At 39.2% G+C, this 20,176-nt stretch overlaps 1 protein-coding gene across 2 annotated transcripts; it reads right to left on the minus strand.

Annotated features, from left to right (window-relative positions):
• Nucleotides 1-188: 188 nt before the first annotated feature.
• On the minus strand, nt 189-19,255 carry LOC105425979 (cell growth regulator with RING finger domain protein 1). 2 transcript variants are annotated; one of them, XM_089076258.1, is made up of 5 exons: nt 18,523-19,255; nt 12,906-13,066; nt 974-1,145; nt 423-564; nt 189-334 (listed from the first exon to the last, which is right to left on the minus strand). In XM_089076258.1, exons 1-5 carry the CDS (start codon nt 18,618-18,620, stop codon nt 218-220), a joined length of 690 nt encoding a protein of 229 aa, XP_088932384.1. In that variant the 5' UTR covers nt 18,621-19,255; the 3' UTR covers nt 189-217. The 2 variants fall into 2 exon arrangements, with proteins under 2 accessions (XP_088932384.1, XP_088932385.1); XM_089076259.1 differs by having other exon boundaries at nt 423-561; nt 18,523-19,253.
• Between the last annotated feature and the right edge of the window lie 921 nt (nt 19,256-20,176).

Genomic DNA, 20,176 nt, shown 5'->3' on the forward strand with positions numbered 1-20,176 from the left:
GTCGTTTGTCAGGGAGTGAATTTCGAGAGAGATTTCGTTGTTTCTTTCACGTTTCTATCTTTCCCATTTAACAAAAAAAGAAAAAAAAGAAAAAAAAAGAAAAATCGCAGATATATCTAGAGATATAAATCTCTTGCGACGTTCAAAAGATTCGAGAGCGATGATTAATGATAGGTTCACCGGGATTCACCTTTGAGAGCTAATCGCATTAACTTTGCTAACTCACCTTTAAGCAAGACAGTTGGCCGTTTGCCTGCTTCAAGTACTGCGCTAGAATCGAAGTCGGCAGCGTGCACACGCTGTCTTTGATGTGAACGACGTTCACCAGGGCCACCTTAAACAGAGATCGAGGCACCGAAATGATGAGCGATAAATTCTCCTCGTTTCTTCTTTTTTACAAGAATATATAAAAAGTTGCTTACAGTTTCATCGGGATGAGGATCCCGGTTGTCTCTTCGAGTAAGAAAGATCACCAAAGGATAGCACAGCCGCGGTGGAGTGCCAAGTTCCAGTTCCGGGGCCGGTAGTGACAATCTCAACGTTTCCTCACCGTGCGGCTGTCTACTGCAGTTTCGAGTCAAGGAACGGTAATAAAAAAAAAATAAAAAAAAAAAAACGGAACGAACAAGTAAAAAATATACAATAGCAAGCGAGTGAACCAATCACGTCGAGCATTCCCCCAAAAATTAGGACAAGGAGAACGCTCGACTAAAATAACGATGATTGGTCGATTCGCCGTCGTGTCCCCGGCCTAAGTGATTTAACACAGCAACGCACAATTACATAATTTTGTCATTAAAGTTTCATTATGCGGAAGACAAAATAGCCAACCAGATATTCCGCAGATCACACATGACTTAATTGGACTGCTAGATTAAAAAATGCTAGATTACTAAAATTTCGTATTATTTCGGCGTGTGGATCGGATGTTCTGCGATAAAAATCAACTCTCGAAATAGCTCTCGAAGGATACGTTTGCGGCGGCGTGAGATATTGCGCGTGTCCTTGTAAAAGAGTCCCGTTCAGAGACGCGTCTCGCAGCGTGCTCCAGGGCTTCCAGAGCGCAAGGTGCAATTCCCTGATGCTGACACCCCAGATCGCCTGGAGCGAATACTCCACTTGGCTGGATACCTCGCATTCCACTTCTAAAACAAACACCAGAAGATGAGTAACGTTTATCTTCGGGAAATTGGAATGAAATTTTAATTCGCGTCAAAATTCGATAAGACTTCATCATTTAAGATACTACAATTTAGCACTGAGTTCTATATCTGAATTGATATATTAAATATTGCAAAATGTCGCTGTCGAAATAAGCTATTTTCAAATCCAGAAACGAGTAGCTATTTCGAAATGTACTCGCAAATATATTTTGTTGTCAGAACAAATCGAATCTTTTACACGATACTTGAGCGCCAAAGAGTGATGGTCAAAGGATGATGGTATTACCGATAAAATATTCAGTGTTCATTAAATTCGATATTTACTCAAGCTCAATTAAACAGTGTTTAATCGAGCTTATTCGATCAGAATTCGATTTTACTGGATTACTGCCTGGAGAGTTCCATGGAGCCTGGTATTCATAGAGAATATTCGAATCTGTTTCATTCATGTTTGAGTTTACTTAAGTGTAATTAAAAAGTGTTGTTCTTTTTTGTTTGAAATAGAGACGCAGAACAATTTGATAGTATTTAAATTTTTAATTAAATATTTAGTCCTTACATTATTCTACTTATAATTCAAAAGTTTTAGTCGCAGCAAGTTTCGAATTTCTATTCGTTCAAGTGTTAAAAATACCACTCTCGCTGTCAGAAATTATGTTCTGCAAACAATTAAAAAAAAAAAGAGAAAAGAAAAAAAGAGAATCGTGCAAAGTCTGCACTTCTTCCGGTGAAACTTTCGTTCATCCATCGCTTGATGACTAAATCATATAAATAAATACGAAAACGTTCAGAGTGTTCAAAAATTACAAGTTCACCGTAGAAAGAAGTTTAGATGTCAAGATCAAACGTAATGTTCTCGAGCTGTGAGATGTAATCGGATACAGTTATAATCCGAGGAGACACGAGCGTTAATCAGCCGTTGGGGTCGTTTCCCAATTATTATTGTCATTATTCTTGCCGTTTTATTCGGTCGTTTGCTTAATCGGCAATTACCGCTTTGCGAAAGAAAGATACAAAAAAAAAAAAAAAAAAAAAAAAAAAACGCGGGCCCATTAGGCGGGCATCGGTAACGTAATGCGAATTATTAGCTCGATCCGCTTTACGTGCCGTTTACGCTCGCGCAACAATTCGGCTCGGATTGTAGCGATATCGTGGCGCAATCGAGATATACGAGGCAAAACTTTTGCGCGCTCGTGAGGCCTTAACGAGAGACCGGTATTACCACGACTACGAAATTTTAGTCCGGCCGCGGCCGGCGTTTTCTTTTCTCAGCTACAACGTCGGCCGAGACGTTCGCCGGCTTAATTGCGCAAACGTCGGGTTTTGCAACGCGCCGTAATTCACCATCCTGCAAGAGCCGCCGATATTTTTTTCTTCCCGCGGCCATGCCGCGAGGAACGCATCGCCGATCGCATCCGCGAGGCGATCTCGCATGGGATCCCCCCTCCCCGCCCCTCCTCCACCGCCCACCTGCCCCGACACATCCCAATTGCCTAACGGTGCAATCGACACACTCGACCGCCGTCGAGACGCAGAGTTATGCGCACTCGGCATTTTAACTCGAGGGGGAAAAAAATGTCCATTTTTAGAGACATCCGATGCGTTACGTGATTCGGAATGTAAAATACGGAATGGTACAGACGTTTCGCGAGGGACATGAAAGGAGGATAGCCGATCGTTACAAAGTGCAGCACAAAGATATAAAGGTTATAGACTGAAATCGCTAATAGTCATTCACTATTAAAAACGGACAAACATGTTCGTGAGAGTAGGAGTGAGAGAAGGAGACTTTTCCGTCTTTTAATTTTCTATTGAAATGAGTAGTCTTCTTAAAAAAAAAAAAAAAAAAAAAAAAAAAAAAAAAAAAAAAAAAAAAAAAAAAAAAAAAGGAATGTGTCAGTTAATGTGCATCTGACGATAGATTAACGTTAATCGCGATAATTGTTTACGTCATTCTCCTCCTCTCGTGAATCCTCGAGACGTGACCTATTCTACAGTATTTCCCGTTAATAAGGACAAAACGAGTTTAAACAGTCACGTCAGCGAATGTCAGAAAAAAATGATCCCTCACAAACTCGCGGCGTAATCGCAAACAGTGTAACCGAGATAACGATAACGGTCGCCTTCAATTCATAATTACGCGTAACGAAATTGGAAACGTGAGCGTTACATTTTCATTTGGATTTACACACAGGTGTCTCGTCTTCGGTGTCGCGACGAGCAGCATCTCAGGCGTGAACCCGAGACGAGATGGCGGGGGCGGCGGCGGCGACGGCGGCGGTGTCGTTACGGCTCTGTTATTTCACGGCTGGTTACTAAAAATTATTGCGTAAGAAATGCGCTTTCGACTTTTTTCTCTCTCTCCCTCTTTTAGGGTCACGATCCCGTTCCGTGGAGACGTCTTCTACCGTAAGGGAATCGAGGGGATTTCCAGGTCGCGTCACACTTCGCCTCGGCTGCTCTTTTCTAATCTCTCGGCGATTTCGCAAGGGAAGATAGAAAAAATAAGAGGCAGCGAGAGAAGAGGGGAAGGAGAGAGAGAGAGAGAGAGAGAGGAGGGAGGAGGAGGGAGGGAGAGAGAGCCATGCATGACGACGAACTACCGAAAAGACCGGAAATGATTGCAGCGTCATCCTCGGATGAGAGAGAGAGAGAGAGAGAGAGAGAGAGAGAGAGAATTATCCCTTCTAAATTCGATTGAGGCAAGATGAATCGAAGTCTAGGTTGCAGTAGCGACTCCCGCGACTTCGCTTCGTTTCGCATCGCGTCTCGCCGGTAGCTTTCACTTTCGGTCGCCTCTCGCGAAGTCCCGCGAGATCTCGAACGCGCATCTCCGCGCGCGAATCCGATCCGCTCATCTTTCGCTCTCGTTGGCCCTTCCTATTATGTCGAAAGGATCGTCGTCGCCGGGAAAATGTCCTTTCGGGAAAACGAAAGATCGAATTCACGTTTCGTTCACCAAGGATGCCGGTCAAATCTCGACGATTTCGTGGGAAACGCAGCCAGTCCAATTACATGTATTATCTCACAAAGTGATATGAGAAATTGGAATTTAAAAATCGTTTTATCATTTTATAATCTTTAAAATTTAAATTTAAAATTTCGTCCTCTGCCTTAAAAATCTCTGATCCAAATGTTTGTCATTTCTACCTACGTTTTTCAGCCTTAATATTTTTGCATAATAATTAATTTTGACTCCACCCTAACTCGAGCCATGATTGAATTGTACTCGATTGTGATACGTCATTCAATTATTTTTTTATCTAGTCCGACTCTAATAATTCGAGAAAGACTGTTTCCGCTAATGATCTAATTATAAATCTAACGTACGATTCTTAAAGCCTTTTTCATTTCAAACAAATCAATTTAACATGAGAAAAAGAGAAGAAAAAGAAGTTCCCTCGCCTGGTCTATGTGACTGAACAACAGTATCAAGCCGGTTGCCGGCAGTATTGATCAAGGTCGTAGCGTAATCGGCAGCCAGCTGAAAGCTGTCAAAACTATATTGCACAGAAAAAAATTAATCTTATTCAAGATTATATATTCTCAAATATAAACAAGAATATTATAATCTTTATATAAAATTTTTTTAATCTTGAGTCGAACAAAAATAATACTTGCATCGATACAAATTCAATCAAATCGAGATTAAAATTTTTAAAAAGAGATTATAGTATTCTTATATGTGAGAATATTTTTCTTGATTTAAAATGGATTTTTTTCTGTGCGATCACGCAATTTTTTTTTTTATACGTACGAAAATGAATTCAGAACACGCACAAAAGCGTGAATTTGTGCTCAATGTGAATGCAGATATTATCAAATTGGTCGTCTATACTAATTGCAGCAATCGTTTTATTCATCGTTTATTCGCTCACTTGCTCGATTTGGATTCGTTTGATCACCTTTCATCTTTTGTTGATAAATAAAAAAATACTCGCAGCATTGCTGCTTGGTGTTGATCCATCTTTTTAAAGGGTTCATCATTTTTGATCATGGAAGCAATTTCGTTCGTTCATTCATGTTTATTTGCGCTCGCTTACTTTGTCGGATCCGGCTTTGGAAATAGATACGTGCGAATTTGCACGTATCTACGATCCTTCTATGATCCTTCTACGATCCGATACTCATAAATTTGCTGTTATTTATGAATTTATTTTATTTGTCGAGCGAAAACAGGAATATTTTTTCGATGATACCAGTCGATTGTATCCCGATTTAGCACTCAAATAACACCAAATGGAGGAAAATCACGCGGAACGGTGATACCGGTTTTTATCAAACAAGTTAATAAATTCTTGAAATTTAACAATAGCAAAACCAGTTATTTGTAAACATGCAAATAAAAAAATAATTAAAAGAAAATTAAGAAAAATAAAGTTCGAATAAAGAGATATATGGAAATAAAAAATTAGAAATATAGAAGCAGAATTAATCATTAATTATCAATCGTTTACTTCAATTAATCCTAAATCAAATCGATTAAAGCAAGTCGACGATTAATGTGAAAGTAATACCAGATATTTAAAATTACAAAGAATTTTTTACCAAAAACTGAAAAATATTTCCTTCTTTTTTATATAAAGATATATAAAAATAAACTATATTTAAACTTTTATATATGAAAAAGTATTTTATATATATAAGTATTTTAAGTATTTTATATATGAAAAAGTAAATATTTCTTGAAAAATTGCTTTTAAACATCAAATTTTATTAAAATATTAACCTATTAAAATGACTCAATGTGGTTATTTCAATAAAACAATTAATCAATACATAAATACGTAGTTTTTATTGAAAATTTGAAAAATATCATATGAAAAGTAGTCTTTCTATAAAATCTCAACTTTAGGAAAAAAAAAAAGAAAAAGAAAAAGAAAATGGCTTGCATATTTTGCATGGTTCATTTTTTGCAACTCTAATAAAATATGATTCTTGGAAAAATTCCAAAAAACATTTTTCACACAACAAACGTTTAATACGTAAATATAATCATTATTCAACAATATCATATATATTTTATAAAGAAATTTTTATTTTTACATTTTTAAAATAGCAAATTTTTAATATCGTGAATACAAAATACTGTGTGCATCGGTGTCGATACACACTTTTATTTTATATAATGATATTTCGGTATCATCGCTCTCGCTAAAAAGCTGACAAAGAGATAGATTCCATCCCTTACCGTTTCCTGACCTGAGTCGAGGCGAGGCGAGGCGAGGCGAGGCGAGGCGAGGCGAGGCGAGACGAGGCGAGGCGAACTGGTTCGCGATTCTAATGACCGGCAACACGCGGTTGGGCCGGCGCTGGCGCAACCGTTCGCGATTACGTAACGGAATTCGATAATCGAGCGAGCCGACTTACTCGCGCGTCTACGAGCGTCTCGTTCAAATGAGAGGCTCGAGCCTCTCCCGGTGCGCCGCGAGTGCAGCCGCAAGCCTCTCGAGGACGCGCCGAAGAGTCGCCACGGCGGCTTCCCTTCCTGCTCGATGACCGAAGATGTCTCCTCTCCAATTACAAAACCCGAATCCACTCGAGAAAAGGGATTTCCAATCCACCGCCTGACCGTTGAACCACGGCCGTTTAGCGATTTTCTAGTCTACCTCTAGATATCAGCGCGCGAATGTGCGCGAATTACGCGAGCTGGCCTTTCACCGACAATCGCGCGGCGGACACAGTAATGACGCACCGAAATCCCCGCGTGCGTGGCAAACGTGGGTTAGAGAGGCGCGATTCTCCATCTGATCTTTATCGCTCCGCGTTTTCGTAACTTGAGAGTTTCGAATTGTGTCCTTATTAAATCAGGCTCCACCTGAGCAAACCCGCCTCGAGGTTCGCGGCTCGAGCCGAATCTCCCGCTTCTCGATAATTTAATTCACGACCGTAGGCGACTGACCGTCGGCCGAGACGTCGCCAGGGAAGAAATCGTTCGTCGGACGATTTTGCAGCCGGCTGTATATACGAGTGACTGCGAAAAAACGATGTTCCCTCATTACCACGTCACCTCGGTTTCCTTACGAGCGCGGCTTACAGATTACGCGAGCAAGGTGGAAAAAAGACCACGTGGAAAGGTGCATGTACCACCGGTATATATCGGGTGGGCGGTGGGCGGCGGGCATCGGGCGATTAAATGAAAGAGAGAACAGGGAGGCGCAGATCGGAGCGAGACTGGCCGACTGGATGGCCATGGAACATGAAAGTGCGTCCCACATTCGACGTAATCCGCGATCTGATCTTTCGGGCATGCGATCTTTTTCGAGCTCGTTTTTACGAGCGCGCGTTGTTGCAACTCGCGCGCGTTACCCCTTTTTCCTCCTCCTCCTCCTCCTCCTCCTCCTCCTGCTGCTCCTCCTCTTTTTTTTCTTCTTCGTCCCCCGCATTTCTTTTCGTCGGCCCGCGAGAAACGACACGTGGGAGATTTGAAATCGAAGCGGTGCCACGAGATTACACAAATCGAATTGGATGGCAGAATCCCACGATGGTCGAATCACTGCTCGTATATATTCCCCTTCTTTCATTTCCTCTCAAATGAATCCAAATAAAGATTTAAATAGACATTCTCGAGATTTAAGATAATAGTCAAATAAGAGACGAACGTCAAATAAGAGCCAGCGTTGTTAATGATGAAGAGGAATTCGGGAGAAGACTGACTCACATCGTTTATATTCGCGCTTTACACACGCCCGTCTGTAAGTTAACACGACCGAACCCGCCTGTACCCAGAGTAATATCGACTGCGCAATTAAACTTGCAGATAAGGCGATATTAAGTGCCTCAAAATGTCACGTCGTGCAGTTTTCTCGCTTTTTTCTGTTTTTATTACTTTTTATCATAAACACACGAACAATGATAGCTTGAGTGCGTCACGTAAAATTACTTCCAAGGAAATAAGATAATTTAATAATGATCTTTGTTTTCGCAGAATGAGCAACACAATTCTCACTTTCAATTTTAATTTCAATTATTTTTTCTCATTTCAATCTCATTTTCATTTCAAGGAAGTTTAAAGCTAGGAAAAAGATTAAAAATCAACAACACGCTCGTATATTATATTAGTAATACCCGTTTTTTTTCTCGCATTAACATAATCTTCCGCGTGTCGATTTCGCACGAACGATTTTTATGCGCTACGCCATACTCATCTTTAAAGTCGTGATATATCATAGAACAGAAAATCTCTCTCTCTCTCTCTCTCTCTCTCTCTCTCTCTCTCTCTCTCTCTCTCTCTCATTCGTATCTCTTTACATTTTCGCAAATTTATTTTGAAAATTTATTTAAAAACTCCCGTACGGGCGGGTTTCGCAAAAATCGCTGAAGCAACCACTTCAGTCAAATAAATTATGTAATACCGTTTAATATTAGCGGAAATCATTTGCTTTGTAAAAACATTTCGGAATCTTTCCACAATCACTCGGCGGACGGGTAAATACGGAATTGCGACTCGCGCGAATTTTCGATCTCTCGCCGATCCAATTGCGAAATCCAGCGCGAACAAGTCCACTCAATCGCGCGATTCGCGCGATCGCTGTTTTGTGTGTGTGTGTGTGTGTGTGTGTGTGTGTGTGTGTGTGTGTGTGTGTGTTTTATATAAAATATAAAAAACATAATAAAAGGATAATAAATAAAAAAGAAAAAAATGTAATAAATAAAAAAGATATATACATCTTCTTCTCCTATTGTTGCGCAAATCTTACGCGGGAAGAGCGGAGTCGTGGTGATGTGAATTTCAATATCGGCTTCTATCGGTTTCGCATGACTCATTCGGCAATCAAAATCGGCAGTAAACCGATTAATTTGAAAGACAGCGAGGTACGAGCATGATATTCACATTTTCCGTTTCACGTTAAAAATAATAATAATGATAATAATACACCACGCACTGGTACGATCTGATGTAATAACATAAAAGTCTCATGTAAAACAATGGTAATTGCGTGCTTTATTGTCTCGTGGGGACGGGGGGACGACAGATCTTTACGATCTATTAACCATGCCTCGGTTAATCAGCCCGAGGCCGTTTATCATTATGCACATCGTCGAAATGATACTTCGCGATTACATTATCGTGAAACGACGAAGAAAACCCGAAGGAAAGGCACCGCCGGTTCACGATCGCCGATTGATCGTAAATTAATTCCACCCTCTACCGCCGGCCTTTCTCTTTCCTTCTACATCAGCGATACAAATAAACCGCATTACGCCACGCTACAAATCTAGGTCTCCTAATCAATTAATTAGTGCATACGAATGTGAAACTCGAATAACTGAATATGTGATTTACATTCCAGCGAGTAAGGATCGGCATTCGAACGGATATACGAATTTCGATTCATTCGCGAATCCACGAATATCCGTCCGATATCGTCCCGTCCCGTCCTGTCCCCTCCCCTCCGCGTCCCGCCCCGCCCCGCCCCGCCCCGCCTCGTCCCGCCCTCTCCCTCCTGCGAATTACGCAAGAACGGCTCGACTTTAATGTCAATGTTAAACGCGCGCGACGACGCGCTTGTTTCGCGGTAAAACAACGGTATAACTTGCCGGCAACGAGCGACGAAATCGAGCGAGTGATCCGTCTCCTCGAGACGGGACAACGTGTCGAGTCAACTTCGAAAAGTGACTCGAGAAGTTCGCTCGCGCGAATTGCGAAAGGCGGCAATCGCGATTGGATCGCGCACGGGCGCGCGCGCGCGCGCGCGCGCGCACGCGAGAGAGAACATCTCGGGGGCCCGCAGTTACGACACACGCACGCAATTACGCAACTTGCGTAACCTACGCGCCGTGACCACCGTCGCGCTACACTGGCGGGAAACTAACTGGTGTGTGCCGGTGTGCCGGTGTGTCTCGTCTAAAAAATGAAATATCTGTGAAAACCAGATGCAACCTAAAGATTAAGACGCAAGAACAGAAAATTTCCTGGTCGATTATCTTTAAATATTTCTATAAGTAAAATTAGACATCTGGGATAGATATAGAGAGAAGAGGAGAGAAGAGATTTTACTCTCTCTTAAAGAGAGTAAAATCTTGGAGATGATTTATTATAGAGAAAAGAAAACGAAAAAGATGGCGATCTCTTAGGTTTGATGATTTTTGTTAATTTCTGAGCTAACGTAACAAAGATTTATTTTATTTCAGATTTATTAAAGGCTTGCTTATTTGTAAAAATTAAAAGTTGATATAAATAAATAGGAATTTGTGAAAATTTATGTATCTTAAGAACTCATCAATTTTATCATTTTGCCTATTATGCAAGATATTGTATATGCAAGATAAATTTTTAATAAGATCAAATTAGATAAATAAATTTATTATAATAAACTTCTTACATTATTTATAATATTTTAATTCAGATGTTAAAAACAATAAAGCAAAAAATAAATGAAACAAGAAATGTTATATATGATCTGAAAAAAATAATTACTAAGCATTAAAATGTAAAATGACTTTAATGATGACTTATAAATATATAATGTAAAATAAAATTAAACAAAAAATCAAAATAATTAATGCTCTTCTCTTGCATTGTATTTAATTATCCATTTCATAAAAATATTGCAACATTATATAAAAAGCATTATATAAAAAACAAAAAAATATTAATACTTTTCTCATATGTTTTGAAAGATTATATCGTAATTTCGCAAACAAACAAAAAATTAGCAATTCATCATCTTACTCGTTTCATTATCTTATTTCTCTTTCCTTTATTTTTAGCATTACGATTTTAAAAAGAAAAAAGATAGAGAATAATATATTATTGTTAAGTAAAATCATCTAGTTTTTCCAAACTTTCAAGGACATTGATACTAAATGGAATAAATTATTTTATTTATCTATCTTATATTTATCCATTTATGTACTTTAAGCGTGAAACGTTGAACGTTTTTATAGAATCGAGCTTCGTGCTACGAATCAAGGGCGATCGGCGTTTTCGAATTCTGCTCTCGTGTATGGCCTATGGCCGTGAGGGTTATACGGTGAAGTTCTCTCCTCGACAAAGACTCGTTCTTTTTTTCCTTCTTCTGTTTTTTTGGGACATCCAAGTCAGAGCGTTGCATAATCCGATCCGACTGATCGGCGAGCGAATCCATTAACCCTTAAATTGACGCAATTTGGCTCAAATTGTTTTCGCCTTATTTCTCAATGTGAAGAACGAAAGAGAGAGAGCGAGAAAAAGGAAATATAAAAAAATTCAGATTTCGAATGAAGAAATAATCGCATTAACAGATGTCGTTAATGAATATTTCGAAATATCGTTATTCATTTAGCAAACTATAAAAGTATTCAATATCTTTTCAGATTTTTCGTCGAAACACACGGATAAATCGTGCATGTGAGGCACGATTACACAGAAAAAAAATTAGTTTTGAATCGAGACAAATATTCTCATATATATATATATATATATAAGCAAGAATATTATAATTTTGTCAAAAATTTGATTTTGTTAAAAGTTTTGATTTGATTAAATTTGTATTGATGCAAATATTACTTTTGCATCTCAACTCAAGACTAAAAATCTTCCATACGGAAGATTATAACATTCTTATATACGAGAATATTTGTATCAAATACAAATTCAATCAAATCAGGACTAGAATTATTCTAAAAAGATTATAATATTCTTGCTTACGAGAATATCTTAATTTAAGATTAAATTTTTTTCCGTGTAACCGATGCCGATGCCGATTGCGCAACGATCATCGCCCTTCGATCCGGAGTGCATCGTGGATCGAAGGACGGAAAGAAAACGAGAACGGGAACGAGACGGACGTAGAGGATTTAGCTAGATTAATAAACGGCCGATAAAAGTCAAATGACCCGACTGCGACAACGATGCGGTCAAGGTGGCGTGGTTTCGTAATTCAGCCGCCTTCGCCGTCGCTGTCACCTGGCATGCCAATTACACGCGACGCTCTTTCCTTTTTCTTATTACGCGCGCGCGCGCGCGGTATCGAGATAACCCACTTTCCGTGGGCGACCGGCTCGAGGAACTGGCCGCGGTCTCTTTCCTCCTCCGGCCGATTATCCCTTCGGCCCCTCTCACATCGACGACCGACAGCTGATCGCTGGCCCCTCTCGACCTTCACTCGTTTGTCGCGCGAAAGGAGCCTCTCTTTCGAGTGCGAAAAATTCTCTATGTTCTTATTGCCCAATTATAGAGAGCGGCGTTCCTCCCCGTCCCCTCCCCTTTTTTAAATTTTATTTTCGATTTCGGGTGATGTCGCGATTGCACAAAAATCTGACGAAACCACGATGTATAAATGTCGTATCGGATATTAATTGGAGATCCTGATCGGAGAGACATGTGGAATTTTCCAGGAATTCGTTACTCGACGATATTTGCGATTATTCATTAGCAATGTTTTCCGCACGAAAAAATAGACGCGAGAAAGACGTGAAAGAGAAAAAAAAAGGAGAGACGCAGAAGGGAGATAAGGATCGGATTTCTCATTTCCTTGTCACATATTTCTTCACCTAACGTTCGCTCTTCCTGTGTATGTACTTCACGTTCCATTCGCGCCTCCCAAGCCCATGGTTTTGCCGATAGACTCCCGGTAACATTAAGAAAACAGCGTAAGAAATCTGTTACAAGAAGCGACGCGGTCTTGCGACACGGCGCGCTAAGCAAACAGTTGTAAATCACGAGTCTCAGCGCGGTTGATCCAGCCAGGCGGCGAGGATCAAATCCCGGGAGGATCAAATTCCCTGTGGCGAAGAAGCGTAAAACGGAGGACTTACCGGCGTACGTGCTCTTGAAGCTCTCGTGGAGCTTGAAGGTGAAGGGAATGTGGACCTTCATCATCTCCATTTGCGGTATACGCGGCGAATGTGTTATCACGCCGCCGCCACCGCCGCCGAACATCAGGTCGTCGCCGTGGACGCGCAGCACCATCATGTTCCTGCAGAAGAGACAAAATATGCCTTTCAGATCGATCGAATCAAATTCGCAACGACTCGCGGAGATCGATCTGATACACGATAAAGATCTAAAGAAAAATAATTTTCTTGAGTCATCAAAATAATTATGTCAGAATCTCAAGGATGACGATTATGGAAAAAAGATTTTTATGTTCTAGCAAATAATTTGAATAATTATTGCCTTGTATGATTATTTTGATTGGTCAATAAACTTATCTTTAAATTAGAATTTTTATTATTCCTGGAAACTTCCATAAAAATGCCTGGATTTATCGTTCAACTTTTTGTTCTATTTTTATAAATTATACTAAAAAATTAAATTATTTAAAGAATAAAAAAATAAAATACGGATCTTAAAACGCATCTTAAAATTATAATTTTTCCTTTCAGTTATTTGATTTTTTAAGAGAATACGAAAGATATTTTCACGTCAACAGTCGAGTCAACAGTTTTCAAGGTGCCCGATTGAACTTTGCCGAGCAGATGACGTGCAGTGAAGGAAGAAAAACATAAAGTCGTTGTCGATCAAGGTTTCTCGATTTAATAATCGCAACAAAAAATAATAATCTCTACATTACTTTTCAATTAGATAGAAATTTCACCAATTACGAAAAATGTAAAAAGACTCGTTCAGCGCCGCATAGAATCTCGCAGAGACCGTTAGTCTGCGACAGTAGGTCAATCGAGAAATCATGGAAAAAAGAATCAAATTTATCATGTAGGAAAGTGGTTTCATCGAAAGTTGCCCGCGCTGGATACCGTTAATTTAATTTCGGAATCGATTGGCAGAATCGGAAAGCACGCGCTGCGACTTCGGGCTAATGTCGACATTAAATTTCACGCTGCGAACAACGTCGGGGAGGATGCAGAGGATCGACATGCAAAACAAATATTAACGCGATCGTTCAATGGTGCAATTAACATACAGGCGACCGGCTATTTCCATTTCGATATTAGTCGGGTTCGAATCGAACTGAGCCGGACTGTCAGTGACCTTGCGTCCTTGAGACGTAAAAGAATACGTGGTGCTGTGATAAAAGTAAATCGACAACGAGCCAGGGGTTTAGAACCTGAACCTGGACCGATTTAGAATCTGAAAAGACTCTTCGATTCTAAAACTCGAAGTCGAAAGATAATAATAATCGTGAGATTTTAACGGGCACTCCCGCGAGAAAGGATCTTAATTGTCAAGGATAAAATTAACAATCTAGAAACGCGAGAGTTTAAAAATAAAAAAAAAAACTAGTTCTCAAGGTCGCATGATGATAAAAATTTCGTGCATTAATAGTCCTCTTCCGCGAAAGTTAATACGACTCTCACTCTCGTAAGGGTTGTAATGAAATTGTATCGCTGTTCTCCCGCAACGCCACGTGTGTTCAAATTAATAGTTAAGTTAAAGATAATAATAAATTATAAAGCTAAATTTAGCTTTAGCTTTGAGTTGCCATGTTTTAAGTCTATTAAAAGTTATAATAATGCGTGGTTTGGGATATAAAGTATAATTGTTTATAGGTTTATATTATAAATTCAATAAAGGCTTATAGGATATAGTTCATTGAATAATGCTCTCTCTGATCTGTTTATTTAAATTATAAGTTGTACTATTATTTTCGCAAACCGCAAAGAAAAAAAATCGCGTTAAAAAAATCGCGTTAATTTAAAGTAACGCGTAAACCGTCCTGTTTGCCAAGAATGTAATTTTACTTTCTTATGTGCAAAAAATCACGAGATAACCAGAATCTCCGATGTAGCAATCGGTGCCTCGCCGAAAAATTCTGGCAAAATTTGGAGTATAAGACTCAGCTCGGCAGTGAAATGGAAAAACGAAGGAAGATCGAACGTGTTTCTCGGATTCGAAATGATCGAGCCGAAACTGGAATTTCATTCTGATTCGACATCGGCGATTCGCGAAAGCCGGAAAGGAGGAAAGAGAGCACCGTACGATTACGATGACAATGATGACGATGACGATGACGACGACAACGATAAGGACGACGAGGGGGAATTTACTGCTCGCGATTGCGAGAAGTTTCACGATTTACAAACAGTGCGACTTAGCTTTCGAGACTCTTTCGTGCCTACTTTCGAGACCCCGAGCACGAAAGTGGCTGCGTCACTCTGAGAAAATCAGAGATACTTATCGCTCGTTGTGTCGTCGCCGTCGCCGTCGTCGTCGTCGTTGTTGTCATCGTCGTCGTCATCGTCGTCGTCGTCGTCGTCTCGAAGCGCGGAACTCAGCGCGACTGTCGGCTCCATTCTAAATCACCGAGTCCCAGGAAGCCTCTTGATCTTCCGTATGTCGCCCGTAAAGAGAAGTTGGAGAGAGAGAGAGAGAGAGAGAGAGAGAGAGAGAGAGAGAGAGAGAGAGAGAATGGAAAAGAAAATAAAATAAAAATTGCGCTTAGTCGTCGGAACGCGCGATTTTTTCTAATCTCGCAGTGCTACGAAAGATTACTTCCTAGTTTCCCCTTTCCCTCTTTCTTCCCTGCATCCTTCGAGAATTCACGGGGATTTCTCGAAGTCAAAGACCGGATTCCCGTTCGTCGCGACGTACGAGACGAACGAGACGCGCGTTGTTTACATCGCGCTATTGTGTCGAGAATCATTATCTCGAGAAATCACGAGAGAGACGCTTCGAGTTTCGTCTTCCGTAAAACACGATTGCATTTTCCGTACGAGATCGGAGTTGAAAACGAATTTTCGCGAGATTGCTTTTCTCTGCATTAATTTATTATATCTATAGATAGGTAGGTCAATTAGTATGAATGTCATAGTATGCAATAATTGGTCGAACAATTTATACATGGAGAAAACCATTTTCTGGTTGAAAATGGACAAACCAGAAGATTCTGATTATATCAATCAGAATTCTGGTTACCTCAACTAAAATTTTAGTAGATTTAAGCGAAAATTTAGCAGATTTAAGCAGAAAATTGTGTTTTGTCCATTTTCTACCAGAATTCCAATTAATCCGATCAAATCTTTTTCTCAGAGTAATAATAATGTTTTATTATATTTATATATACAAAATCTCTCTCTCTCTCTCTCTCTTTATATATATATATATATATATATTTATTTATCAATCCATTTTTTTGTTAAGTCCATATTAAATTAAGATCACGATTGGAAAGGAATTTCAAATTCAAAAGCTTATTATTAAACTTTTAAATTAGTTTTCGTTCTTCTGATTAGTTAAACTTCAATCTAATCTTAATTCTAATCCGTATTCTGATATAAGTTTCATGCTGTTAACAACATATATATCAAAAATTACTTTCAGATTATGATATTATTTTTATGAAATCTCTATGTAAAGCATCTTCTTGAAATATTGCTAATTTTATTCATATTTTTATCTTATTTTCTTATCTTGCTATGACTGCCATCTGATCACTCAAAAGAGATAAAATTTTTCTTTTGCATTATATAATTTTATCTAAACATCAAATTTATGTATATCATCGAATTTATATACAAATTATTAAAAGATTTTTCTTATCAACGCGGAAAAAATAATTTAATTTGCTAGAATTTTGTTTCAACGTGAATTAATCGGAAATTCCGTCAAGTTATCAGAAGTTATCAAAATTTAAACTAGCAAGACTTTAGATTAATTTAAACAGAAGTGATAATTTCAATTAGAATTTTTGACTCATTTGTTTTGAAACAGAATTTTGATCCACCCAACCAAACTACTTTTTCCGTGAAAATATGTTTTTTTTGGAGTTTCCAGTAAAATAACATAATTTTTTTGTTCTTTCCACATTAAAAGTAAGTTAATAATTATAATAATAATATAACTATTTCTTACGCGTATTGTATGTATACTTATGCTTTTTTTATCTGTTTTAAAAGAATCAATTTTTTATAATTATACATATATTCATCAGACATATTATTCATCATATATATGACCAAATTTTTCCTAGTTATCCTAATACAATATGCATTTTACAGAATTATTCTTTAATATTACGGATATAAAATGACAATAATAGTTGATCAATACATAAAATTCTTATTAAAGAAGCCTCATTCTTTTTTATCTGTATACAGATATTCATATTCACATATAAATCGAAGACTGTATTGTAGAACTTTTAAGTTAATTCCTACTTGAATCGATAGTTGGAATATTAATTTTTTTTTATCGCCATAGCAACTGCATTTTTAGAATATATATTATTTCGAGGACAAGTATCATATTGAAATGTTAATTTAGTCTCTACTCCATATATTGGTAACATAATAATAATAATATGAATATGAATTTTTCTTATGTGTCTCTTCGTGGTCACAATTTTGTCGAATACATCGTGACTTTTGGAGCAAACGATGGCGTCACGATCATTGCCTTGAGTTTTAACTCACATCCGAATAACTTCATCAATCAACGCCGGTGACCCAAGACGTAACTGCGTGACGTCATTTATCGCTTCCGGAGCTAACCGAACGTTGTTAGACAACCACTATGAGAGATCCATCGAACTTTACAAGATGATAAACATTTTGAAAAAAAAAAAGAAAAAAAGATCGCTTTAAAAACGCAGCGCATTTAATTTATTTTTACGCAACGCCTTCTTTTCCGGCAGCGAATCCTCTTTTTTTTGTTTTCAATCCGTCATAAAATTATCGTCCTCGAATGATATAATTCTTTTTTCACGCGTTCTTCCGAACATTATCATACGCATAATGCGCATTGTATAATAATGCATATTAAACATATCGCGATTCACACGGCGATGTTTTTGTTCAAGAGACCGATCGCGCCGATTCACTGCGAAGGATCGAAAGACTTATGAGTTCCTGATGACGAGTTCAGCCTAAATTCCTCGGTCGTTCCGATCAGAAATATCGCGCGAACGTGAAAATCTCCGTTCCAAAAAATTCCATTCCGTTTTAATAAATTCTATCACATCACGAAAAACGCGCGGTTTCTCTATCGAATTCCGCCGAGGCGATAAAACGCACGAGTCGTTTCAACACGATGAAATCGTCACTGCGGCAAAATACCGTTTGAATTATCCGAAGACATTCTCGCCTTCTTCTCTCCTCCGTCACAACCGCACGATTTTTTTTCGATACCGGCGTGACGTGACGCTCTCGATTAACGCGTTTCATCGTATCTCCCGTTCAATGAATTGAATGACGTCACTCGAGAAAAAGATCGATTTGAGATCTTTCCTTACTTATCACTGTTTCTTTGACCTACGGCTGTGCTCTATTCTGCAAATGCGCGACAGAAAAACAGACTCGACGAAGCGGAGAAAGAGTCAGATGGCGAGAAGGAGAGAAAAAAATAGATGATAGATAGATAGATAGAGAGATAGATAGATAGATAGATAGATAGAGAGAGAGAGAGAGAGAGAGAGAGAGAGAGAGACAGAGAGAGGCGAGAGAGAGAGGACACAGTGTCGTGTAATGTAACACTTACCTCATGATAAAGAGGAAGACCCCGCAGAAGCATATCAGCACGGCGAGCACCGAGAATATGTTGGACAGCTCCGCCACGGACACCAGAATCGCCGTCATCGTGTCGCACGTCCGTGATAACCGCCGTCGCCCGTCGCCGTCGCGTCCTCCTCAGCACCGGGTGGTCCGCCGCCCGTACCCGCACACATGCACGCACACACCCGCACACGATCAGCGTTTAATACCAACGACAACGACGACGACGACAGTCGAACGCACCTCGACGCCGCTCGGCTGTCAAACTGTCAAACGGATAACGAGCCTGCTCCCTGCCCCCCGTTAACGTCGCCCCTGGGATGTCGGCACGACGCTTCGAGCGCGCCGTCGTCGACACCACCTTCATCGACGTCCCGTGGCGCGCGACGCCGTGTAGCGGCTACTACACAACGAGCTTACGCAATTAGCGCGGCAGACGAGACGCCGCCAGCTGAGAGGCGATACGTGTCGTATTCTCTGTCATAGCCGCCACTGCCGCCGTCACCGCAGCCACCGCCGCCGCTGCCGCCGCCGCCGCCGCACGATCGGATCGGAGCGGAGCAATGCAACGAGGGATTAGAATCTGACTGGCTGTGAGCGTGAGAGAGATGGAAAGAAAGAAAGAGAGAGACGGAGCGAGATACACGGCGCAAGAGCGAGCGAGAAGATTGGCGCGCGTGCACACACCGCTCGACGGATGAGACGAGACTGACTGCGCGACCGGCGTGCGCGCGTCACTTATACGCACCCATGCGCGCCTATGTTCGTGCTACTCGTTCGCGCACTGCCCGAACGAGAACGCGGCGGCGTCACTGTCGTTATCGTCGTTGTTATGGAAATTGTGTGGACAAAAATTATCACAATAATAACAATAATAACTGACACGTGCGTGTTTACGTTCATGTAAAACGAGTAGTATTTAAAAATATATATACTGGATCAAAGATAACATCATTATTTTTATATGCTTATTTTTACTAGTATGCTCAATAATACATTTTGTTCGTATATGTGAATCCTTAAGTCAATTTCAACTATAATGTTTTTGAGAAAATTATTATAAATAAAATATACATATTCATAAAACATGAACAGTGCATACATTGATCGTTAATATTCATAATATCTTTTACATTAACAAGAATGAAAAAGATACACGGAGAAAACAGCTTTGTTGACAAATCTAAAAATTTAACTAGATACATTTGAAAATAATTTTGTTGGATTAAATTATTATGTAGGGCGCTTAAACATAATATTGTAAACATTTTTTATTTTTTATATTTAATATGAATATTTGTACATAATAATTTTAAAGACTCAACAAACTTACTTTCAGATCTATATCTGGTCAAATTTTTAAATTTGCCAGTAAAACTTTTCTTTGTGTAATCCATACAGCATACAAACATTGAATCAATATTTTAGAAACATTGAATTGCAACATTGCAAATGTTAAATTACGTTTCAAAATATTTAAATTTAATATTAAAGAAACATTATAGAAATATCTAATGTTGAATTTTCATGTCTTTTCAGTTGAATCTACAATTCAAATTTTGAATATATATATATATATATATATATATATATATATATATATATATTCAAACTTTGGGAAGACAATATTGTAATTCAAT

The sequence above is a fragment of the Pogonomyrmex barbatus genome, unplaced genomic scaffold (assembly GCF_055798465.1).
Source record: "Pogonomyrmex barbatus isolate J1 unplaced genomic scaffold, ASM5579846v1 scaffold2, whole genome shotgun sequence".
In the NCBI taxonomy this organism is placed as follows: domain Eukaryota; kingdom Metazoa; phylum Arthropoda; class Insecta; order Hymenoptera; family Formicidae; genus Pogonomyrmex; species Pogonomyrmex barbatus.